This window comes from Patagioenas fasciata, chromosome 11 (assembly GCF_037038585.1).
Source record: "Patagioenas fasciata isolate bPatFas1 chromosome 11, bPatFas1.hap1, whole genome shotgun sequence".
Taxonomy (NCBI): domain Eukaryota; kingdom Metazoa; phylum Chordata; class Aves; order Columbiformes; family Columbidae; genus Patagioenas; species Patagioenas fasciata.
This window is the reverse complement of record NC_092530.1, coordinates 26,827,643-26,853,350: the sequence shown is the minus strand read 5'-3', so window position 1 is coordinate 26,853,350 and position 25,708 is coordinate 26,827,643. Positions and strand designations below refer to the sequence as shown.

Below are 25,708 nucleotides of genomic sequence, written 5' to 3'. Positions count from 1 at the left end.
CCCCGGCTTAGGGCAGTCGGCAAATGAAAAGAGAGGAAAAAAAGAGAGAAAAAAATCCTTTTGTGTGTCAAGGCGAAGCTTGGGGAGGGGGGAGGAGGAGAAATAAGAGAACGTGTGGGTGGTCTGCTCGGGAGACTTTTGACTTTGTTTTTTTGGCTATTTTATTTCTTGGCAGCAAAGAGCTCCCGGGGCTGCTCGGCAGAGGGTCCGGCCAGATCACAGGAGCATCCTCGGCCCACCCAGGGGCCAAAGTTCAGCTGGCAGCGCCCGCCCGCTCCCAGCGCCGAGGGGAACAGCTTCAAAGCACGGAGGAGTCAAGAGAAATTAAAGTCAGAAACGGTCTGAGGAAGGGGCAGAGCGGGGGGGACCCTGCGGGGATGCTCGGAGCGGCCTCGCTTGCTGCATCCCCATAGAGATGCTCTAAGTGCCCCTGCTCACTGCATCCCCGTAGAGATGCTCTGAGCGCCCCTGCTCACTGCATCCCTGTAGAGATGCTCTGAGCGCCCTGCTCGCTGCATCCCTGTAGAGATGCTCTGAGTGCCCCTGCTCACTGCATCCCCGTAGAGATGCTCTGAGTGCCCCTGCTCGCTGCATCCCTGTAGAGATGCTCTGAGCGCCCCTGCTCACTGCATCCCTGTAGAGATGCTGCAACGGCAAGCTGAGAAATAAGAGGATAAATGTGATTTTATGGGAGTATGTAGGGAGGTTTGACACGCCTAGGGATGAAAGCAGGATTGCACTACAATAAATACCTAGATACAGACTCAACCAAAACTCCAGCGCGATGGTGACCAAGCTTTCTGCATGAAACGCAACGCAGCTCCTTAACACTCGCGCAATTTAAGAGCCTGGGGAACCCCCTCTTTGCAATGGTAGGGACCCCACAATCCATCCCTGGTGCTTCATCAGCCTGCTGAGCTCATTCTGGGGAATATCTTTGTCTTTTTGGGGGGGCTGAGGGCTTTCAGCCCCCATGGCCACGCTCAGCTGAGCAGTGGGAAGCGCTAAGGGTGGGCTCAGGGCTTTCTGTGCACCAGCTTTACTCAAATTTGTTCGGCGGCAAAACTACAGGTGGCCCCATTCCCACAGGGGGCACCAAAACAATCCAGCATCACCGTGACACCGTGCTACAGCACAGCACCTCCTGCCCCAGCCGCACCCCCTCCAACGGCAAAGATTTCAGGCTAAAAATACACTGTTTACCGACTGAAAAGCAGCAGCTCCCACGGCTTGGGTGACCTCTGCTTGCCAGCGAGCCCAGGGCATGTGACAACCAGGGGACAGACGAGCCGTGCCCTTTGCTTGGCCACCGTGCCCTTTGCTTGGCCACCGTGCCCTTTGCTTGGCCACCGTGCCCTTTGCTCGGCCGCGGGTTCGCACGCGATGTGCCAAGCCAGGAGGAAAGAGCGGGGATGAGGAGAAGCCGAGCTGGGGAAGAGCCCAGCACTGCCAAACCGGCTGCCAAGGGACAGCTGAGCTCCCCGGGTCCTCCCTCCATCCACGGAGCGGGTACCCACACATACAGCCCTGTGCAATGGTTTCCTGCACGCAGCGACCACGGGCTCCGAGAAAATCCAGCTCTCCTTCCCTTTTCTCTCTTTAGAGCCGTGCTATAGAATCACAGAATCGCTTTGGTTGGAAGACATCCTCAAGATCATTGAGTCCAACCACTAACCCACATCCCTGAGAACCTCATCTCTGTGTCTTTTAAAAAACCCCAGGGACAGAGGTGTTTAAAAGGTCTTCTTATCCCAAGAAACAAGAGGAACAGGCCAGTATGCAGAATTTCACAGCCATTTAGCCCACAACAAGGACTGGGCAGCACCAGCAGGGCTGCTCGTGGATGCAGCACCCCGGGAGGAGGATGAGCACCACCTGGGTCATCCTTCCTCCCCACCCCGACTGCCCCACAGCAAAGCCCTACAAGAAATGCCCTGCAACGCCTCCAAAGACAGCAGCAAACAACAACCTCCAGCCGTGATGGTGCTGCAGACACGCGCTGTCCCTCCGTGCCACCCCGGCTGGGGGACGGGCTCCTGCTCCCAGGGGACACAGCACAGCAGCCAGACACAGGCCGGTGACCCACTCGGCCAGAGACACATTCCTCCCCCTTCTCCCATCCAGCAGGAAATATTTTCCGTACGTGTCAGCTCTTTGCACCAGCCAAGCCGTGAGCAAGCGCCTGGTGACACTGTCCAGGCCCCCGCGGCCGCCCCGAGCCGGGGCTGGCGACGAGGAAGAGGGGGGCGACTCACATGTGATGAAGTAATCCTGCTGCCGCTTGAACTCCAGGCCCATGTAGTTGGGGCTGAACTCCTGAAACTTGATGGTGAAGCGAATCTCCTGCTCGGGCCGGTTGCACGTCACCAGCACGTTGGGGTCCATGACGGTGCTGCAGGCATCGGCCTGGTCCTTCTTCACCAGGTACAGCTTGTAGTACTCGTAAGGCTTGGACGGCTCCGCCTTGGGGCAGATAATGTCCAGTTTATCCCCAATCTCCGGGTAGATGACCAGCCCCTTCCCGCTCATGAACCTGCAAGAGAGAAGGGCGAGAGTTCAGTCACACGCAGGCAAGCGGGGCCACCACAGCACATCCCAACCCATCCCAAACCCCACTTTGTGCTTAAACCCTGCTGCTTTAAAATCACAGAATAGTCTGGGTTGGAGGGACGTTCTCAGCTCCCCCAGTCCCCCCCTGCCATGAGCAGGGACATCTTCACCAGCTCAGGTTGCTCAGAGCCCCGTCCAGCCTGGCCTGGGATGTCTCCAGGGATGGTTCATCCACCACCTCTCTGGGTACCTGGGCCAGGCTCTCACCACATTTCAGGGGGCAAAAATTTCATCCAAAAGGTGTTCCAGCCCTCGGATCATTTCTGTAACCTAAATTCGTCTCTTTCCCTCTGCAAGATGTTTCCTGACACCACAATAAAGTTCTCCTCTCTCTTCACCACCACCGCACGTGCGAGGAACCGTTGCAGGGTCCCACCAACAAAACCAGGGGCCCGTTTGGTGCAGTCCCGCTCTCCAGCCCTCCCGCCGTGCCCAGGGCGAGCACCCTTCCCAAACCCACGCTTGGCACCCAACAGGGGACGGAGTCTTCCCACAAAGGGTTGCGGAGACGCCACGGCTCTGCCCGACGGGCCAGGCAAGGAGCTTCCTGCAGGGACAGGCGGTAATTAGGCACGGGGAGAAGTCCTGACAATGGGGCGCGGGGAGGGATCCCTTCCACGCCCCGGCTCCCCGAGGAATTCCTGCCCTTAAATGGAAGGGAGGGAAGCATCCTGCAGGACAACTTCTGCTAAGCCGGGCTCAACGGCATGCCCAGGAGCGTGGGAGGACCGGATGGAGAGGAGCGAGGAGGGAGGAAAGCTATTTGGGGCTGGAAGGCAGGGCATTGTGAAGGGAAGGAAGGCACCATGCTGATAATTACCATTCAGATTTCATTATTGTGGAGCAATGCTCCGATTTTGTTTTTATATTTCTTTTTGCAGCATGAAGTAGAGGATTAGGGCACCAAGGAGGGGAAGCAGAAGACCATCTTCTTTGATGTAGGCTACGTAATGCATTCTTGATGGAAGATAAGGTGGGAATGGATGTTCCTGCAAAGTTCTCCCGTGCAATTTGGGCACGATGAAAACCGAAGCGTGGGCTTCAGCCGGCTGCACGTCACAGCTTTCCCTTGTGCTCCCGGACACGACGGGTCCCGTCCCACCCCGGCAGTCGGGTGGGGGGACGGGACATCTCCCCCCAGCCAGCACCCCGGCTGGGGCTGCGGGCACCGCGGCAGGGAGATCAAACACACAAGCCCAACCTGCTCTGTGGCTCCGGTACAAGTCTTAGCAAGAAGCCAGGGAGCCGAACCCAGCACCTGAGCAGCCCCGGAGCCCCAGCAGATCCAAGCAGGCTGGGAGGAGGCAGGCGCAGCCCGAGCCCACGCACACCCCAATGCCCTTGGCAAGGGCTCCTGAGCTCAGTGCCAGCTGTAACAGCAAGGACAGACAGACAGACATCAGCTGCACCTCCGAGGGTGCAGCCCTGGCCCCAGGAGCACAGGGAAGGCACAGGGACAGTCCCCTTCACCCTCACTGCTCCCAGTTCAGGCGGGTTTACCTGTCCCATCCTCCCTGCCCAGCTACGGCTCTGCCTCCACCATCCCAGGGCAGCACCGCAGCCACGGGGGCACAGTCAGGATCGCCCCAACCCCAGCACCGGTGGTACCGTGGCTGCACCTCCACCGTGCAAGATGGCAGGGAGCAATCAACTTTTGTAAAAGGCACCACTTCTGGAAGAAGGCGATGCAGCAAGCTCAGGAAAGAACAGAAAAATCAACCCCTGAAGGTCCCGTGCAGGTGGGACGCTGCACCGCGCCACCGCCGCCGCGGATCCCGGCTCCATCCCAAGTAGGTCATTGGTCCCCAGCCAGCGCGTCGCTGCCAGTGCCTCGGGAGCGATAACGCTTCCCCCGCCCCGGGCCGGACCCTGACGCAACCCCAGGAGCCACCGGCCGGGAGCCGAGCAGCCGGGGATGCAAAGGAGCCCCCGGCCCCCGCCCCGCGGACACGGCGCAAGCGAACACTTGTGCGCTCGCTGGCGGGACCCACCCGAGAGGCGGCTGGATCCCACACTCGGGGCTGAGTCACAGCCTTTTTGGCACAGGTCTCCCCCAGGTGACTCAGACTCCCTCCTCCGGCCCCTGCCAGCTCCCTCCTGCCCAGAAGATGCCGAAGAGGAAGCCACAAACAAGTCGAGCAGATGCCTCGCAACGCCGGGGTGGGAGGAGAAGGCTCCTATCAGTCCGCCATCTCCACACCAGAACAGCTCCTTGGCCAAAGCCTTGGCCAACACCTCCAAACCGCCCGGCCCACGGACACCAGCCTGTGCCCACGGCACGGCCGGCATCAGGTCACGCTGACTTTTCAGCGGGGGAAAAGCCAAAACGCAACCGAGGGAGCCGAGAACATCCCAGCACCACATCCTGCTGGCACCTCTTCATCCTGCAGAACTCAGCAAGACAGCCTGCGCCGGTTTGATTCGTCTGAAGGATAAAACGATGAGCCAAATCTCTTCTACAAGCGCTCCGCCTCAGCTTCAGAGGCACAAAGCGTCCGCCTGGGAACCGGCCCAGGAACGTTTTCCAGATCTCCTACACGAACACGGAGCAGGACAGAGCTACCAGCCCTTCAGCGCACGGGGGTTCTGGGGGTGCTGCCCCGGCGCTGCTCCCTGCCAGCGCCTTCCCGCCCACACACACGCGTTTTACCCTTTGTCCTCCAATTTCCCCGATTTTTTCTCCTCCATTTCCCCCTTGGTGTCCTCCCTCTCCTATTTAAAAGCTGGGCTGTTTTCCAGCCAAGGGGATGGGCAGCACGAGCCATGAAGATAAACCCCTGAAGACAAACCCCTCTCACTGCTCTTCGGGCTCTTAACCACACCTCGAGGTTGGTTTTTCTCCGAAAATGTTGCTTTGTTGCTTGACCATCCTAAGAGCGACAGCGGTTCCCAACACGCAAGAGGCCAGTTCTCTAGGAAATCTCCCTTTAAAATACAGAAGGTGAAAAGTGACATTTGTCACAAGAAGAGCAGAGAAAAAAAAGTTGTCCAAAAACGGTCACAAGTCGCCTGTACGGAACATTGCAGCGAAGAGTACGAGAAATCTTGCTTCAGAAGGCAAAAAAGAATGGTGCTCTTGACTCGTCCTTACAAGGACACATCTTCACATTTATCGTAACCAGGAAGAATGAACAGATCTCACTTTAAGAGGGAAATCCATCGTGCCCTCAGAGCACGTGCTGTAATTTGGGGGGTACGCTGCACCCTCCATGCATCTCAGTTTATTGCCCTGCGTTAAGGAGAGGAGCGGAAAAAAGAAAAACCAAAATTCAACTCAAGCTTAACGCTGAAACTAAAACTGACACCTGCACGGCCATGGGGACACAGGCTCAATCAGAACGTGGGCCCAGCAGGGCAGCAGGACACCGGGGGCGGCCGCTGCTCAAAGCCACAACCTCCCAAAATCCCCGTTTCTGACCCTGCACGCACCTTCCCCACCACCTGCTCCCCTCCATCACCGATTTATTCAGCACTGGTACTACCAGCACTTAGCAGCTCCCAGATAACATCTCAGCATCCTTTCTCCTGGTGTCGAAGGTGGGGGGAAAGATTAACTACAGCCATTAAAGTTTAAAAATGATGGTTTTTGCCGGTGCTCTGAACTGCACCCGCTGAGCAGAGCGTGGTGTCCGTGCCGGGCATCGCCAGCTCCGTCGCTGAAGGGGGTTTCTGGGTGGCACCTGCAGCTGCCCACCCGTGGAGCCGAGGAGCATCCCCGACCGGTGTCCCCAGCCCACGGCCCCCGGCGTCCCCGGCTCCCGGCCCCGCAGGTTCCTTGGGAGCGATCAGGTGGCAGCGTCCAATTTCCTCATTGTTTCGGGAGGTGTTTTCTGATGGGAAAGGTGAAAAGGGTATTTGTGAGCCTTGTAAACCGATTCCTCCGAGTTGGGTAAACAAGGGGAGCTCTGTTGGCAGCGGGATGCCGGGATGCCGGAGCTGAGAGACGGGATTAAAGAGCAGCCTCTCCCCTGCCCCGAGTGGGGGGCCGCTGGCAGGGACCCCCGCCCCCTGCAGCCCCTCTCACCAGCACGGGGGGCTGATCCCCGCTCAGGGCTCCAAAAAGGCCCAGACAGAGTGAACTGGTGGGCTGCAAGAGGGAACTGCTGGAAGGGCCACAGGCAGGGGCTGCCACCCCGGCATCGCAGCTTGGGGACAGACATTTCAGCAAAGTCTGTTGCGAAGGGACAAGGGGTGATGGTTTCAAGCTAAAGGAGGGGAGGTTCAGGCTGGACATGAGGAGGAAATCGTTTACAAGGAGGGTGGTGAGAGCCTGGCCCAGGCTGCCCAGAGAGGTGGTGGATGAACCATCCCTGGAGACACCCCAGGCCAGGCTGGACGGGGCTCTGAGCAACCTGAGCTGGTGAAGATGTCCCTGCTCATGGCAGGGGTGGCACTGGGGGAGCTGGGGAGGTCCCTTCAACCCAAACCTTCTGTGATTCACAGACCCACAACACGCTGAGGATGCCCAGGAGCTCTGGCGCGAACACCCGCAGAGCGATGCTGTCCGTCCACCCAGGTGCTCACACCACGGCATCCAGGGGGACCAGCACCAGGGGGACCCCAACCAGCACCACGTGGGGTGCTGTGCTCCACCCCACCGCTGCCAGGGGCTCTGCAGGCCCAGGAGCACGGGCTGAGGAGGAAAACCACAAAGTTTGGCAGGAGCAAGCTCAGGACTCGAGCTGGATGTGGCACCTCCTCCATCCCCTCTTCCCCACGCGGGCGCACACAGGCCGGTCACGGTTCGACGTGGACAGCGAACACGTTCACAGCAACAGCTGCAAACACAAGCGTCCAGCAGATGCAGTACCGGGCAGCTTTACAAACAGCCCAGCAGCCCTTCAGCTCTTCCTGAAGGAGAACATCACTGGTAAATTGCTTGAAAACACATTTTTTTTTAAAGAATGGGTCGATGGACTATCAGACTACGTCTCCTCCCCAGCCCAGGTGCTCTTTGCACCACATGAACTACAAAACCTTTGGGGCAGCATCACCTTCCTCCACGCCCGGGAAACACGATGCACCTGACCTTATTCCAGGCTTTGCGGAAGACAGAACAACATTTACCAACAATCTTCTCCTTGGAGAAGATGTTCTAAAGCATTACCGCTGACATACATAAAGATGACATGTGCTAAATGTTGTTTTCTTCAAAGAAATCCAAAAATAACCAGATCTTACAAGGAGGACATCTACTTGTGGCAGGGACGGCGGTTGATGCCTGGCAGAGCGAGGCCCTGCGAGAGGAGGGCAGCGATAACCGAGGTGCACGTGGCATTTTTTAGTATGGTTTTCCTAGCGTCCCGTATTTTCACCAAGCAAGAGACATCGAGGGGTTGATAGCAAACACTGGGACCTTACTTGGGTGGCACCTTCACAGCACCGTGGGTGAAGTCAAAGAGCATCATCAGACAGGGACAACCACACTGTCCCCTGCGAGCTTGGACCGAGAGCATCAGGCATCCCAGTTGGTGGGGATGGGGACGGGTTTTCCCGGCTTTAAGGAAGGACAGCAGCTCCCACCCAGCTCAGCACACCTCTGGAGAGCTGAGGACCATCAAACCAGAGGAATTACGCACTGAACCCAACAGCCCAGCCCAGCACCCCAGCAGCACCACTCCCAGAGGCACAGGACCCTTTCTCCTTTTCAACTCCCATTAAATTCTTGAGAACAATGATATCCACAGAAGGAAGTTAATTACAACTGGGATAAAAAGGTCTCCTGCTCTCCTCGGCCTCCCATCTGTATCTGTCGCCTTCTCCCTTGTTCAGCCGAGTCATTCGTCATCGCGAGAGACGGTAAATAGGAGCACGTGAACCCCCACACTTTTAGATCCCACTTCTTTTATGTGCTCTTCTATAATTAGTCTCCTTTAAAAAGAGCCTTCGATCTTTTTCCCCCCCGCTAATCTATGTATAATTATTTTCACTGCCCTTCTGCAGACCTCTTCTATTTCTGCCGCATCCTTTCAAAGCCGAGGTGGCCAGCACGGAGCCGGCGATTTCAGGTGACTCTTTTCTCAGAACAGCCTCACATCTCCTTCACTCCTTCAGCCTCCGCCACTCCAAGAGATATTTAACAGCTCTTCATAACAGCACCTTCCAGCACCCCCGGTTCCACCCCCGGGCAGGGGATCCAAGCCCCCCACGGTCCCACGGGGCCATCCCGTCCCCCCCAGACACACTCTAAGGCCCTTTTTCCACATGGCGGGTTTAATGAGGCCCATTCAACCCTCCCAAAGACAAAAGGCCCCTTCTCGTTTCCAAACGGATTTACACGACGCATCAGTGAGGCATAAACAGGTCGCCATGGCAACCCGCACCCCGGCCCCCCCCACTCGGGGATGCCATTTTCTAACTCCGCTGCTCCCCAAAATCCCCTGTTGCTTTCCTATCAGCTGTGAGGCTTGGCACGGGCTGGTAAAAACACCCATCCCACCCAAAAGTGACCCCCCCATTGCCAGGGATGACGCTTTCTGAGATGAACTGAAAAGATGCTCCAGGCAGTGTCCCCCGGTAGTTCTGCACCGTCACCCGCTGCAGGTCACAGGCAAGATGGGGTTCAAACCGAGCAGAAGGCAAGAAAACACCAGCTGTAGGGAGGAACCAAAATCAAAATACCCTTTTCCGGCCAGAAATTGGTGTCATGCTCAAGACAGCGCAGTCTGTGCTCAAGTCCCAGCTCCCCACATCTGTCCGTGGGGAAGCCAGTGGCTTTGGCAATGCCAGGAGGCCACTCCAAGGCTTCACAGGCAACACTGAGTAACCATAAACCTCAAATTCAATGCTTGGGACCATAACTCTCCCCAACCGGGTTCAATTGCTGAAGGCCAAGAGAGCGTCTTGCTGACCCCGGGTGGGAAGCAGGGGAGATCCCACCACCAAAGCAGGGGAGATCCCACCACCAAAGCAGGGGAGATCCCACCACCAAAGCAGGGGAGATCCCACCACCAAAGCAGGGGAGATCCCACCACCAAAGCAGGGGAGATCCCACCACCAAAGCGGGTCAGATCCCACCACCAAAGCGGGTCAGATCCCATCACCAAAGCGGGTCAGATCCCACCACCAAAACGTAAAGGGACACGGTCCAGTTGTACCTGGTTAGCAAATGAAGAAAGACCAGACAAAACCTACTTTATCATGAAAACACACACAACTGCGGTGCCATTCTGCACCAGGAGGCTCAGAGGACCAAGGTTCCCAAACCTACAGTTTGGAGAAGGGTCTGGTCTCCAGCACAGATTCCTTCTCCTTGGGGATGACTCAAAACTTCAGCTGCTCCCACCACCCAGCACGTTTCCACTCCTGGAGGTGCCCTCCAGCCCAACGAGCCACCTGCCAAGCAGCAACGCAGCCCCTCGGCACAGATGTTGCTTCCACTGTCCCTGCTCCAGATGCCACAGCGTGCCCAGATGAGGGACAACCAGCAGAGGGTCACCAGGGAGAAAGGGACAGTCCCCACAGCTCAGCTCTTCGTCCCCTCTGGGGCTCAACAGATGGCTCCCAACGCTCATCCACCACCCAAGGGGACAGTGCCAACCACTCCAATGCCACAGGGAGGAGGAAGAGGAGGAGGAAGAGGAGGAGGAAGAGGAGGAGGAAGAGGAGGAGGAAGAGGAGGAGGAAGAGGAGGAGGAAGAGGAGGAGGAAGAGGAGGAGGAAGAGGAGGAGGAAGAGGAGGAGGAAGAGGAGGAGGAAGAGGAGGAGGAAGAGGAGGAGGAAGAGGAGGAGGAAGAGGAGGAGGAAGAGGAGGAGGAAGAGGAGGAGGAAGAGGAGGAGGAAGAGGAGGAGGAAGACTCCCAGCCCTCTCAGGAGCCAAGCGCTGGTGCCACGTGCTGCTCCATCTTCCCACCTCCGTGCAGCACCCGCGCGTCCAGATGCTGCACCCGAACCGTGCAAACAAACTGACACGAATCCAAACCCTGCAAGGGCGGAAGCGGGGGGGTAAAACCAAAAGAAACAAAAAGCTGGTAATTGAGGGAGTTTGGAGGAGATTTAATTGGGGCCAGAGCCCTGGCGCAGGCTGCTGCTGCCACCTGCAGCGCTCTCGGCAGCCGGTGCCGCGCGGTTCCGGGGTCCCCGCGATCCCACCGGCACCAGCCCGGGGTGCAGACAGCGTTTGGGCAGAATCAGGAGCACCGGGGGTCCCCCAGGCTCAATCCCCGCCCCACGCCCACCCCCGCAAACTCATCATTTCTCAGCATAACAAGCAGCTCCGCCAGTGATGGAACTGAAGGGTTGGCCAAAAAATCAAGGGGGAAAGAAATAAAGCCATATTTTCTCCCTCAAGTAATATCGCCCCGCACATCGCCTGGGAGAAATAAAGACGAGCCCAGTTATCTAATTAATGCTGTCAAGAAGAGGGGCCCGGGGGGCTGCCGGCGGCCCACAAAGGCAGCATGGGGAGCGGTGCCCCCCCCCAGCCGCCGGCATCGCCGTCAATGGGGCCCCACGCTGGGAGTGAGGTAAGAGGGGATTCAAAGGGGGGTTTGTCAGGGGTTTTGTTTTTGAAAACGGGGGAGGGGAAGGGGACAGGGCTTGACAAGAGCTGACAGACAACTGAACAAAACCATAAGGGCCATGAATGGCAACACGGCTCTTTAATTGGCGTAGGAATGGAGAGAGAAGTGAGACAATGAGGCGCGGGCAGCGGCGGGGGCCGAGGGGCGGGCAGCGCTCAGCGCCTGCCCGCACGCTGCCCGGCCAGCGGTTGGCAGCTGGATGCTGCAGCCACGACCAGCGTCCCCAAAATAACACCCCCAATTAACAAGCAAGCAGCGACGAGCAGAGCGCGGCACCCCGGGCAAAAGCCAGAACCCGAAGGCCAAGCGCGGGGTGCTGCGGGTATTAAATGATCCGACGGAAGCAGATCAGGTTCCTCGTGTGTGTTTTTCGGCTTCGGTTTGGGACGTCCGTGCCCTGGCTGCAGCCCCGCTCATCCGGAGGGGGAAGAGAGGGAGAGGCAGGTTAAAAGGGAACACGGTTGGATCAGCGGGGTTCCCACTCCTTCCCTGACCCCTCCGAAAGAAGACGGAGGAGATTTTCATCTCCCGGTTCCAAAGCAAAGAATTACTTTGGCAGGGGCTGCGGCGGCGGCTGGGCGCCCATTTGGAAGGGAAAGCAGCGGGAATGGGCCCAAGGAACCCAAGTGCGAGACCTCCCCGCCAAGCCCTGCTCCTTGTCATGCAGATGAATCCCCAGCCGGGACGGAGAGGAGGCGACTGCACAATGCGGGGCTGGGGGCGCGGGGAAGGCGGGTTGGGGGGCCTCAGCCCACCAGACCTAAACCCCAACCCCGTGTTTCCTGCAGACCCCCCCTTTCCCAACCTCTCACTTTTCCAGCTCGGTTGGAAAAATGAAGAACTGAAAGCAAACAGCCAAGAGATGAAGTTACAGCCTGTGGTTAGTCCTTGGGTGAGAGGACGCTCCCTCCTCCCTGCACCCCAGGACCCCAAACCCCACAAACCTGGTTTGCAGCTGGGAGCCCCAAAAACAGCCACCTCCCCTTGGGTGCGATCCTGCACCCCAACCCGGCCAACACCGAGTGCTCAAGCCCCTCAGCTCCCCCCCTGCACCAGCCGCCTCCAAAGCAAGGGAAAAACTAACTTCACCCCCTTTTCTGAGGAATTCCACAAAAATCAAACCCTGGGGAGCAGCAGGAGGGACCTCCTGGGCCAGGGAAGCCCCTTCCGCAGCACCCACAGTGTGCCAGGGCTGGCACCTCGGTGACAGTCCCCACGCACCCACCCGGCTCGTGAGCAGCTCCCCAGGAGGACTGGGGCTCAGGGAATGATGCTGTGGTTTGAAGGATTAATCCGGACACGAGGAACTGGGCAGGGAGAAGCAGCAAACCCAGCAGCCGGTTCCCCAGAGCGCGGCTGCGGGTTGGGATGCCCGGCCCTGCCCCGACAGGTCCCCCGGGTTTCGGCAGCCCCCGTGTCCCCGGGGAGCGGCGTCACCCCGTGACTCACCACCCGGTCCCTTTGATCTCCCGGCTCCCAGATGTGGCCAGACGGGTCCTGTCGTCCCGGCTGTGCCACCTTCCCATGCAGCTGCAGACCAGCAGCCCTCGTGGCATCACCGGGAACTCGCTCAACTGCAGCTCGCCTCGTAACTCATTAAGACACTCTTAATCACCTCGCTCTAATGGAGCGCATGTGTACGAGCACCCCAGCAGCCCCAGCAACCAGGGCACACCGTGTTCCTCACCCCACTGTCCCCATGCTGCACTTGACCTCCAGCCCACACCACAGGGGTGGACGGGTCTGGTTTGGGCCTGGGAGAAAAAGCTAAGGATGAGTCACAGGACCTCAAACGATTATTCCCCATCCCATCTTTTCCTCCTGCACACCAACCGTGAGACAACACCAACGCCTGGTGAGCAAGCTCCACAAGAATGTGCAAGTCCAGCCTCCGCCTCGTGCTGTGCTCCTGGATGTCACCCACCGGGGAAGAAAACTCCCCCTTTCTCCCCAAAACCTCCTCCTCCTGCTGCCCACATTCCCTCTTCACTGAGAGCTACAAACCAGGTGCAAAAGCCCCAATTTTCTGCATATCTGCGGCCTGTAGCAAAGAGAAACACCCTCCTAAAGGCTTTGCCACTGGAAGGGACTGGGACCCCACTGCGCTCCCAGTTTACCCAGTTAAGGGCTGGCTGGCACAGCAGCAGTGGAGAGAGAGGCCAGGAGAGAGGCCAGCACAACACAAGAGTGTCAGGTTTAAACCTCCCCTCCTGCCGAAAGAGATCTGGCTCGTACTCGCTTTTATTTTTAGGCCAGATACACGTACGGCTGAACTTTAATAAAATGTACAACCGCCTGCTGGAAACAGGAGGAGGAGAGGGACCAGAAAGGCCATGGCCGTCTCAGGTGTCACCGATGCTGCCAGATCTCGGGAATGACGCTCCTCTCCAGCCCCTGTCCCCAGGGATGTCCCCAGACCCTGCCGGGACACACAGCCAGCCCCTGTTCCCGGTGGGAGCTTCAACAAGGAGTTAAAGAAAGCTCGGGATTTCAGCCTAAAAATAAACCAGCCCTCAGGCCTGGGGAGGAGGAGAAGGAGGAGGAGGAGGGCAGAGCACCCAGCCCGCCACCCGCTCCAGCGCGGCTCGCAGCCGTTTCCAATCGCCCGCGGACGGGGAGCATTCCCAGCCCTCCCTCCCCGCCAAAACCTCCGCCTCGGCACCCCCGCGCAGGGAAGAGCGCTGACGAGACGCAGGGAAGAAAGCTGGCGAGACGCCGCAGGAGACACCAAAGTCCCCCCCCCACACAACCACTTGCTCCCCACCTCATCTGCTGCCAGACGCCATCACCCAGATCCCTGCCCCAAAACCCCTGGTGCTGCCAACCCTCTCACTGCAACGGGGAGGCTGGTGAGCGCACGGGGATGCTGCCCGCAGCGGGGTCTCGGTCACAGCAGGGACACCCACTGTCCCCACACCAGCTCACCAGCCATCCTGCTCTACTCCAGCGAGCTAAAAGCGTTTCCATCTTGCTTTGCGTTTCAGATGCTTTTTTCCTCTCCCGTTTTTTTAATTTATTAAGGAGAAAGTTCAAAACGTTTGCCGTGACTGCGATGCACTAATTCGGAACTTACCGCGGTGTCGACATTGCATTAAGTATTTCTGTCAACCGTGAGGACACACCATGTCTCTGTAAGAAATTACACTAGCAATTATAGCTAAAGAGGCATGTAAAATTTAAAAAAAATTTTAATGTATTCAGAAATGATAACTGACATTCTTATTAGGATTAATCTAATTTTAGTAGAGTCATTTATATCCTGCCTCTGGATAAAAAATGAATTTCAATTTTAAAACCTGGATAAAAACTGGCATTTAAAAAAAAGTACTTTCAGAAGTCACCCTGCATGATTAAGCGCGACGATAATATGAGAAAGCTTAACGAAAAGCTTTGCTGTTAAAGGGGATATTTGTTAAACAAAATGGAAACGGAGATATTTATCAAGCTGAGCAGGCTGTTTGGGGTAACTCGGCACTGCTGGGCGCTGCGGATGCTCGCGGGTCAATGGAGAGCAAACCAGCAACTGCGGATAACGGGCAAGGAGCAGGAGGGTGCTCAGGGCCGGGTCTGAGCTTTGTCTCTGGATTTCGGGAGCACGGGACGGATCCTGCACCCATGAGCAGGAAAAACCAGGCACCAATGAGTCCTCCTGCAGAAAAATGTGCTGTTGGCCTCGTGCGCCGGTCCCAGCGCTGCTGCAACGCGATGGACACCGAGAGTCTGAGCGCTGAAGGTCCTGGTAGCCCCCAATGCCCAGAAGGGGACACAGGGAGCCTCTCTGCTCCCTTTCCCGACGCCCCTCCGCAGCACACGCTTCCTGGCACTTACACCTTCAACAACAACAAAATAACCCCAAAGAGCACGTATCCTTCACAGGACCCCGCTACCCCAGGCGAGAAACCAGCCGAGATGCCTCCTCCAGGCACACAGGTTGCTCCATATCCCCATCACGTCCAGCTCCTTGTGCCCATGACAACCACACACCACGGCCACCAACCAGAGGATGCTCAGCCGCCCAGGGCAGGGATGCAGGAGAATGCGTGGGGACGGGATGGAGGAACCGGCTCCCAGTGCAGGATGGGGAACCAGCACCGAGCAGGGCTGGACTCCCCTCCTCAAACCCACAGCCCCCCAGTTATAACAGCACGGAGCACGTGGGAGAGACACTCAATGATTTAACAATACGTGGAAGGAGGCAAACGCCAAAGAGGAAGAAAAAAAATCCCGGGCTGATTATTTTATTTTCCACTGACGGTTTCAGGCACGATGGCCAATAAATCTCCATTATGGATTTTAAAAATGCTTCCTGCAGACACTTGGACCATCAAGGCAATTCGGGCCTCCCATAACTCCTGGTTTATGATGGTCATACATGTCAACTCTTCACAGAGCCCAGCTTTTCAATAAAGATGACCATAAACCTAGATTAGAGATTAAAGGACTGACTCAGAAGTTTGTCAGGGGAAGAAACAAGTTTCCCTGCAATTATCTTGCCATTTTTACCGACTAACAGTTCGGTTTCTTGATGGTTTTATACCAGCGGTAAATTTTCGGGCTGCTGACAGCTCCGCGCGCAACAAAAACAACCTGGGGAACGGGAAGGCAGGGAGGACGTGAGTCCGGGCAGGGCTCAGCCAGAGCGGGCAATGAGAAGTGACAGGTCTCCCAGGCTCCCAGCGCCGGTGACAGCGCGGGGACAGAGACACCAGCTCTGACCGACCCTCCCGTCCCCCCCCCAGCCTCCGAACTGGCAGAATTCTCTCCAAGGAGCAGCACTGGCCCCACTTCTCCTCCTTGCACCTCGGCAGGGTTGGTACTGCCGAACAGAAGCGCATGAGCACAAGGAAAGGTGATAGGGGACCAGTGGTGAGCCCCCAGAACCAGGCAGGACCAGGGAGCCCGGGGAGCAGGACCAGGGAGCCCGGGGAGCAGGACCAGGGAGCCCGGGGAGCAGGACCAGGGAGCCCGGGGAGCAGGACCCGGGAGCCACCTCTCATCCCCAGCTTTGTCACAGCAGCAGCCACGATCGCGACAGAAAACGCCTTTTAAACTCTATAAACGCGCCGCGTGTTTATTGTGCTTGTGTTTCCTGGATGAATCCGCCGCTTCCTTTTCGTAAGTGCTCTCTTAGGAGAAGGGAAAGGGGAAAAAAGGTTGTAAAAAAGCAGCAGAAAGGAAGGAGGTTGACTCACGGCAAGGCCACATCTCCAGGCAGACGGGAGAGCGGCTGAGACGGTGCCAAGGACGAGGGCTGGGATCAAAAGGACGAGAGGGGATCAAACACGCAGGAGATGCCGAGGGGGGAAGGTGGGATGCGGCCGGGCTTGGGTTGCAAGAAGAAAATTCCCTTTCCTGACATTCAGTCGCTGCTTTCCCACTTTGAACAGGACTCTTTAATTGTTGGATTTCATTAAGACGTATCCACGGGGCTGCCCCACGCATGGTGATGAGGATGGGGAGGACCAGTAGGAACCATGGGTGCACCCAACAGGAGATGGAAAAAATAAATAAATAAATTAAATAATGCCCTTTTCCCCATTAAATGAAAGAGCCGAGCGCGGAGCCCAGCACGCCAAAGGGGGCCGGTGCCCTTTCTGCCGGTGTCTCTCAAAGTCTATCAAAAAGTCCCATTTACATCAAAATGCACTTCCAGACATGCTTCAATTTTACTTTTCCCCTTTCATCTCCTTCCACCCTCCCGCCCCACCTCGCGGCCCCATTGTCCCCACGGCATCTCGCGCGGCGGAGGGGGCCGAGCGGCTGCCAGGGTGAAAGGAACTGGAGAGAAAGAGAATAAAAAGCTTTAAACTCCGGGAAAAGCCGGAATCGCTCCTGGTCCCGCTCCAGCGGGAGCGCTGACCCCTTCTCCTGCCGCCCGCGGCTTGGCGGCCGCCCCGGGGACGGCGCTGGCCGTGTCCCCACCGCGGGGACAAGGGACAGAGGCCGCCGCAGCCTCCGCTGCCGCCCGGGCTCTCTGGTCAGGCTCCGCTGACCACAGATGGTTTTAATGAGCTTTAACAAAAGCCTCGGGCAAGGGTTGCAGAATTCGCCGTCCTGCGCTGCTCAGCACCCTGCACACCAGTTCCCGGCAAGACGGCTACTGGTGGCACTGGGACAGCCCGACAAAGCGCCCTGGGCACGGGCAGGACCGAGCATCCCAGCTGGTAATGAAGCGGACCGAGTTTAAACCCCTCCCTCTCCAGATCAGACCTAGAAAAGGCCCTGGAGCTGGAGCGTTGCCACCCCGTGCCAGGCGCTCCGCGGCCAGCGCCGGCTCCCACCTGCCCTCCTCCAACAACCGGGATTTAATGAGCGTTCTTCCCCCGGCCACGACACCACCACGGCCTTGCCAACGAGCTTTTGCAAGACCCTTAAAAACAAAGGCACTTTCCACAGGTTGACCAAGGGACGTCCAAGCCCAAGAGTGAAATCAGCTCTGGGTTATGACGAGCGCAAATGAGGTTTAATTCCGGTCTAACCGATTAAAGCTCAGCTCTAGCAGCGCACAACCGCGATACCTTTCGCCGAGCTCTGTCCACCTCCCCTGACATGGAGCTTTTCCAGTCCTCCCTTCCTATTGTCAGCGTCTATTTTTAACCCCGAGCATTATTTCTCCCTGTGTGACTTCAGACGTTCTCCGGGGACGAGCTGGAATTGCTGAGCTGGTACCAAGCAAAGTGACTCAACTCTCACCTTCACCAGCACAACCGAAATCACAGCAGTAGTAAATTTTCCTCCATTCAACATCTCCCTTTCCCCAAGCTTTCTCCAGGGCTGAGAGCAGGAGAAATTGCGGGCAAGTAAAACCCGTGTCCATCAGCAAGCAACAAGCTGTTCCGCTCCTTTTCCTTCCCTAGCACCTTCATCATCAGCTTCATTTAACTCTATTGCAGTTACCTTGATAAAAATCCTGCATCGACACCCATTGCCAGTGTAAACCAAGGTCAGAACCATAACCTGAAAATAGGTCTTGTGAGTCAAGGCTCCGATCCACCGGGCAGGGGGAACCAGCTCAATAAATATGCGGAGAGGCACCTATCCCGGTGCAGAGGGAGGAGGCGTTTTCCTGGCGGGGCCCCGGATGACAAACGCTTCATTACTCCCTTTCAGCCGGTCCTCCCGGCGCTGCAGAGCAGTAATTAAGAAGAAGGTCAGCAGCGAAGCCCTTCAAGAATCTCTACCTTCAGGGGAGTTTATCAAAACAACCCACCATTTGCCTTCGCCTAAATTCATAAAGTGAATAAACCCAACGCCAAACACTCAGAGACATCACATTGCACGAGCAACACGTGAGCGTTAGCCAGATGTTTACACTATTTGGCATTAACAACTAATAAATAATCATTAATAGCATCACCAGCAATGATGCAGCTATCAGCAGGTCTCTTTAATATGCTAGGAAAGGGATTCTCGCCCCCGTGCCCAACAAGAAGCCGGCAGCAGAGATGTCCCCAAGGGAGGACACAGGACGGACCAGGCCCCTCTGCCAGGTCTCAGACATGGGGTGAACTGGGTGCACAAGGGATGCACATCTGCAGGCGCCCTAAGGAGAAGGTGCCCTCGGACAAGAGACACAACACTTTCTCCACTCCGTTGGCACACGGGTACGATGCTGCAGCACATTAATGCTTTACTTGCAAGTCTGACGTTCCACAAGTCTCCGACTGCTTTACAGGCATGGTTGGACTCGATCCTCAGGGTCTCTACCAACCAAAATGATTATATCATTTTAAGAGCTCCTGGGAGCTCTGCAGGATGGGCCATGTGCCTCCACCCCATCCTGTGAGGCTCCTCCATCCTGCGAAGCACCTCCATCTCCATCCCCATCCTGCATGCCTCCATATTCAAAGAGATAAAAGAAGGAGAGAAAGGCTTTGTGTGGTAGAGCAGGAGCCAGGAGGACCCTGCAGCCCCGACCCACCCCAGACGTCCCCCTCCCAGGCTGGGGACAGCACCAGGAGTCCCCACAGTCTCCCTGCCACTGTCGCCATCCCACACCGTGCCCGGGCACAACATGCAGCCCACACCCCCAACAGGAGCAACACTCATCCAGGAAGTGATACTGGGTGGGCACCGCTGCCCTCCCAGCCCAATGGCACAACCAGCAAATCCCCAGCCCCACATTTGGGGTTTGAAGTGGGCACCCACACCCGCCTTCCCGAGCCCACAGGCTCCGCAGGCAGCCGAGGGAGGTGCTTGGGGAAGACTTTCGTGCCTCTCCTGGATGTGATGAAACCGGCCAGGGAGCACGAAACTGCCTGCGGTGGGTGGGAGCACCCAGGGCGATGCGCAGAGGATTCCTGGGCGCTGTGGGAACGCACGGGCGCTCCCCGCCCCGCGCACGCCCTGCCGGGGCAGCTCCCGCCGCGCCAGCGCAACACCCAGCGCAGCCCCGCGCCAGGGGGGTAATTAGGGGAGCAGCGCCCAGCGCTCACCACGGCAGGGCAGACATCAAAAGCACCGCTGGGCGTTCGGCCTCCCCGGGGCTGGGAACCGCTCCTGGGAAGGGACGTGCACAGGACCCCCCTGCCCCAGCCAAGTGGGATCACCCCCGGTAGGGTGCTGTCTGCTCCCCAGCCCTTTTGGGAATAAAGTTTAATTCTACAAAGGAAAACAAGAGGAAAATTCCAAGACGTTAAGCCAGTGAGTCTGGGCCACCCCAAGCATTCTCAGCCTCCAAACCCTGCAGTTTGTTCCTCTCCCTGTCGTCGTCACAGCTGCAGGGAGAGGGTGGCCCTGCAGAGCCCCGGCACCATCCCCTGATGGGGGGGACACCGAGCCAAGCCAGTGCCATCGTCCCCAGCGTTCCATGAGCTGGTTCTCCTCCATGCCCTACCTCCACCAACGAGTTTTTCTGTAGTTCAGCTCTCCTCTCCCTCTGCCGCCCCAATTACCTGAGCAATTAGCCACAGCCAGGCACCGCTGACGGGGTGCGGGGAGGGGAGCCGTGCAGGCAGGGGCAGGCAAGCCAGCCCGCGTCCTCGCAGAATTCACACCGAAGAAGAATAATACAAATTTTAAACCAAACACAGCTGAAGGGGAAATTCCAGCCACCTCCAGCCCTTCACACCTTCCTGAAACCCCAACCCAGCCGGGCCCCCCGGGTGATGGGACCACGGAGCTCTGCCCAGCATGAGGGAAGGGGCTCTGGACACCCCCATGGCACCGGGACAGCCCTTACCCACCTCCTGGGGAAGCATCTCCTCCTCCTCCCGCTGCAGAGGAAGCTGGAACAATGGGATGCACCAGTGCCAGCTCGGCAGGGGATGCTCATGGACCACCCGCCCAGCTGCCCAGGGACAAGGGACATGCTGGGGGGGACAGGCAGGTGCGGGGGGGACAGGCAGCGAGCCAGAGCACAGGCAGCTGCCCAGACCCCACTCGCGCTTGGGGCAAAGGGCAGCAACCTGTCCTGCCAACACGGGGGGACACACAGGAGCCCAGCGCAGAGATCACCGCACGGGGGCTGCGGAGACCCCCCTGCAGCAGAGGGGCTGATGCATCAACCAGACCTTCCCCTACGACAAAATAAAAGTTTGCTGGCTTTTTTTTTTTTTTAATTTCTTCTAAAATAATTGACTGGGGGCCGAGCCCCAGTTCCGTGCTGGGAGGGGATCCCGGGTTCGTTCTTGTGTGAAGCGTTTCTTAAAGACACCGGAGAGGAGGGCAAGGCAGAGCCCGGCCGGCCAGGGGAGCAGGCGGCACCCGCGCCCAGGTGCAAATTTCCCATCGCGCCCAGAGGGTGGAAACCCAAAAACTTAATCCCAGCTCTGCCCTGGGCAGGGACTGAGTCAGCCGGGACGAGCATCCCGGCTCCAGCACCCTTGGGAGCGAGTATGTGCAAGAGAGAGGGTCTGGTCCCCCTGGGACGCTGCCCCTGTCCCCACACCCGGTGCCACCCCCTCCTCTCCTCCCTTTAATCCCCAGCCCCAAAGCAAAGCCCTTTTAGGGGAAAGTGTAACGCAATACCTGGAAAATTTCTCCCACCCGCTCTCCGCTGCCGGCTGCCAAATTTAAAACATATTTGCTGCTCCGCCTCGAAGAAACGGAACCTGCTGCTTAATTCCGACACGTTTAGTCTTTGGGGGCGATGAGAAAAAAGGGCAGGAATGCTGCGTTGGAGAAGGTGCTCTTGAGCACCAAGCATCACTTTGGGGGTGCCACTGGCCCAAAAGCCCTTGGGACGGCAATGAATTGCCGTCCCAAGGGCTTTTGGGCCAGTGGCACCCCAAGGTGATGCTCAAGATTCAAGGGAAGGGACAGGGACCACCAGCCCCCATCCCTCGCCCCATCACCCCGGCTCCTGAGCAGGAAGAATTTTCCAGCAGGGATGGGTTTGGGAGGAGTGGAAGAGGGGGAAAGGGGCACAATGCGTTTAACAGACTGAGCGATCCAACAGGGCCCATTAAAGGAAACAATTTGTAATACAATAATTATTATGCCGTTTCTCTGGACCCTTTCCTAAGCCTCTCTTTAAATAGTTAGAGGCTTGACGTTGCCTATGGAAAGCAGACATGATCTGTAAGGCTGAGGATCCTCGAGTGGCCGTGTGGACCGAGACGGATGGGACGTCACCCCGGTTCGCAGAGATCCCAGCATGGCAAAGGGATCACCGGGAATGCACAGGGAGCTGATGCTCCCCAAGAGACCCCCACATGAAGGGTCCCCCCTCCTCTGCACGGCGCAAGGTCCAGAGCTGCATTTGCAGGGTCACATCCTGGCAGCACAACCGGGACCCCACAGCTCCCCAGATCCCGCTTTGATGCTCCGAAGTTCTCGGCCGCACATCTGAAGAAAGCGGCGGTAGCGAACAACAGAGCCGAGAGCAAGCAACACAAATCCCCGGGATAATGAGCCCGGAGGAGGGAGACGGTGGGCTCTGTCTGAGGAGGGAGCCGTGCTTTTATTGGAGAGGCCTAAAAGGGCTATAAATCCTCAGATTCAAAGGCGAGCTCGAGCTCTTTCAAGTCGGAGGAAGGCCTGGGATGTGTCAGCCGGGAGGACTAACCACGCCGCGTCCCCTGCTGAAGTGGCCTCTTCAGCAAAGCCACGCTGCTGCCCGGGATATTACACCAGATCCGTTCCATATGCTGCCTGCGGCGGGCAGGGAACGCCGGCAGCCCTGCCTGCACGGGGGGAGCCCGCCCCGGCCAAAAACAGCCACCCCCGCTTTAAGCGGGGGAAGCACCTTCGCGCCCATTCCCCCTTTTCAACGCTCATGGACAATTTGCCCCCCAAAACCCCGGGGGGAGCCAAGGAGGCCACGGACCTCCCCCTCGCGTCGGGCGGCGATACTACAGCAAGCCCAGACAAAGAACAGCGGGGCCCAGCACCATCCCGCTGCCCGGCGTCGCCGCATCCGTCCCCAGCACCGCTCCGCACCCCACGGGGCAAACCCGCACGCCGAGCTGTGCTGGTGCCTTCCAGAAACCCACGGAAAACGTTCAAATCGGCAGAGAAGAGAACGCACGGAGCCTCGGCTTTGCCACTAATGCACGTGCAACCGCAGACGTTTCCCAGCCTTAATGAGAAGGAAAACATGCAAACACTCGGTGATCAATATTAATGGTGTAAGGGTATTTATAGCTGATAAGCCATGAAAATGCACTTTGCTTGTTCTCAAGTACCTGCTCAGAAGCTGAAAATGCAGAAAGCCAGGCAGGGTGGACGGTCCCCAAGGTCGAGTTCGTGCTGCTGGATCCACCAGCTGCTGCCAGGTATGGGGACAGGGACTGCCGGGACATGGGATGCTCGTGTCCCATCGTCACACATGGGGCAGCAATGCAGGCTCAGGTGCCACCAAAACCAGCCAGGATGCCCCATCCCAGGGCTGTGCAGGGCAGGGGGACCGGGCCACCATGAGGAAGGACTTCAAAACTCCAGCCTGACAGAGCAGGGACAGGGACCTCGTGCAGCACCCCCTGGGCATCCCACCGGCAGCACCTCTGCATCAGCACCGGCAAGAGCCGGCCCATGGCAAACCGGGTGAACACAAACCCTCTCACCACAGCCCAGCCCCACCGACGGCCACGGCGCATGCGGACGTACGCACCGGTGCAGCACCGTGGTGGGACGGAGCCCTCGGGAAACACTGGGGGAAGTTCATGGTCAGACACCAACAAACCCCCTGCTCCAGCTCTCCGTGCAGCCCCCACAGCCAAGCCCGGTCCCACGGTCTCGGAAATGGGGGCAGCCCACCTGGGAAGGGCCGACTGCGGGTAGGAAAAGGTTATTCCTGAGCAGCCGAGCCAGGGTTATAAATAGCTGGCATTTTTGAAGCGCAGCTGCTCGGCCGGGGCGGCACTGCCACGCCGGCACCTGAGCCGGGTCAGATCCCAAGCGGGGGCGCCGGCAGGGAGAGCTCAAGGAGAAACCGCCGCTCACCAAAACACAGCGAGTTAACAGCCCAAACCTGTCCCGCATCCTCCAGCCCTCCCCAGGGAGCGGGTGCTGGAGACCCCCGAGCCTCCTATCCCCTCTGGGTATCGCCCGCAGCCCCAGCGCCAGAGGAACAGCCCTGCACCCCAAAGCACACACACCCTACCCCGGGCACAAATCCAGCCTAACCAAGCAGGACATCTAACCCCGGCTTGTCTGACTGGTCTGGGACCAAGCCCGGACAGGCTGGCGGAGCCGGGAGCGCCCAGGATCCCAAGAATCTGCACAGCCATGAGCAGAAAGTGGGTGCTCCAACCAGAGACACGAGGGGCACCAAAAGCCTCCCCAAAGGACGCACCGAGGGGTGTCGAACGTCACCGCAAGCAGGCGAAATGCCACCAACCCCCTCCTGCTCCCCGGAGAAGGGTTCTCAGCCACGTCACCTGCCCCAAAGCAAGGGATGGGAACTAGGAAGGAGCAAAGCGGTGGAAAGCAGCAGAAAGGAGCCCGGGCGCTTTGGAGGCGAGCACGACAAAAGCCCCGCAGCCGCATTCCTGCCCCGATGTGACGCCGCGATAGCGCCGAGCCCAGAGTCCTCCTCCTGCTCTCCCCATACAAGCAATCATTAATTAGACACAGAATGGATTTCAGCTTTGTTTCTCCCCACCCTGTTTCAGCTGCCAGACTCCAAGTAGCATGTGCTACTGATCGCTACAAGATGTTTTCCCACCGGACCCCGGCGCTCCTCGGGCAGAGCAGCTTCCCAGCAGCACCGCCACCGCTCTGCCGATGACGGGGTGACCTGCCGGGGGGACAGGGACCAGAGCTGTGGGGCAGGCGGGACCCAGAAATCCTGCACGGAACAAGGAGCCACCTCTACCGCTGAAGCCCCGGTTTCCAGGGCGCAACCCAAACACCTCCCCATGAGCCATGCGAGGGGCAGCACATGCATTGTGGCTCTTTGCAATCACCCACGCAAAAGCGTGCAGGGCTCAGGGGGGGACCCTGTACCCCCAGAACAGCTGCTCAGGGAAACTCTGCCTATCCTACAAGGCTGCTCGGGGGACCCTGCCCACCCGGCCGAGGTCACATCCCTCGCTGCTTGGGACCGACATCCAAGGAGCAGGTTCCAACCAGAGGCAATGAATGGAGGGGCTCAGGTTCGGCGCAGGAGGGGAGCAGCCCCCACCAGCTCCCTCCCCGCTCAAAAATGGCACAAAAACCCCATCCTGTCCCCGCTGCCACCCGCTTCCCAGGGGCTGCAGCAGCTGTTTTGCTCTGGAGAAACCTACGGCTCCTTTTACAATCAATCAGCCACCCCATCACGGCTCTTTTTTTTCTTTTAAAGGAAGCAGTTAAATCCATTTTATAGAATCCAGTGGTATTTACCCAGCTACTGCAATAGCCGCAGACCTGCCTTCGCTAGGTTTTTTTTTTAATTTAAGTTAATGAAGCCATTCCCAAACGACACACAAGGCACCCTGGATGCTCCTTTCCCCCAGGCACAACATGAGGGGTAAGCTCAGCATGGGGGCTTCTGCTTTGGAGAGAGCAAGAGCCCCCCATGCTGGGAGGGCACCCACCAAAGGGACCCCCAGCACCCTTGGAAAAGGCTCCTCCATCCCAGAGGGAAACCCCAACCAGGGCACAAACCATCCAGGCTCCTTTGGAGACGGAGCAAAGCCCCGGGGAGCTGGAGGTGTATGAAGGCTCCGCGAAGCAAACGCGGCTTTTAATTAAAAATAAGCAACCTTGTTTTCACGATTTCCCAACTCCTTCCACTGCAAAGCGCCTCACGCGCCCACTGGTACGGTAATTAAATTACATCTGCTCCGACAAGTGCGAGCCCACCGCTGCAGAGCCCCCTCGGAAACCGCCTTCCCGCCAGCACTTTGTCCCTCGTAAAAGGCATTAAAAAAGGCAAAAGATACGCCAGGCTTCAAATTCGGCGCTTGCAGAATTCAATAGGACACCATAATGTCATTAAAAGACAGAATAAAAATACCACAAAGGATTAGAGTTTTGTCTGGGCTGGGATTTTTCCCCTCCCTTTCCCTCTGCCTGGTTTTTTTTTGTCTTAAATAAACGCATTTATTCCATTTTTCAGAGAGTTGCTGGGCTGCTCCGCTGAGCGAGCGAGGCCGCGTAAAACTTTTATACGAGAGAAAAGCAGAGCCGAAACGACCCGCTCTGCAGAG

At 57.8% G+C, this 25,708-nt stretch overlaps 1 protein-coding gene across 1 annotated transcript in view; it reads right to left on the bottom strand.

Annotated features, from left to right (window-relative positions):
* EFNB1 (ephrin B1) overlaps positions 1–25,708 on the bottom strand; it is a 47,098-nt gene that overhangs the window by 18,472 nt on the left and 2,918 nt on the right. Inside the window, exon 2 of the mRNA XM_065846211.2 lies at positions 2,256–2,533. Within this exon, the coding sequence (XP_065702283.1) occupies positions 2,256–2,533 (278 nt within the window). The remainder of the gene's footprint in view (positions 1–2,255; positions 2,534–25,708) is intronic.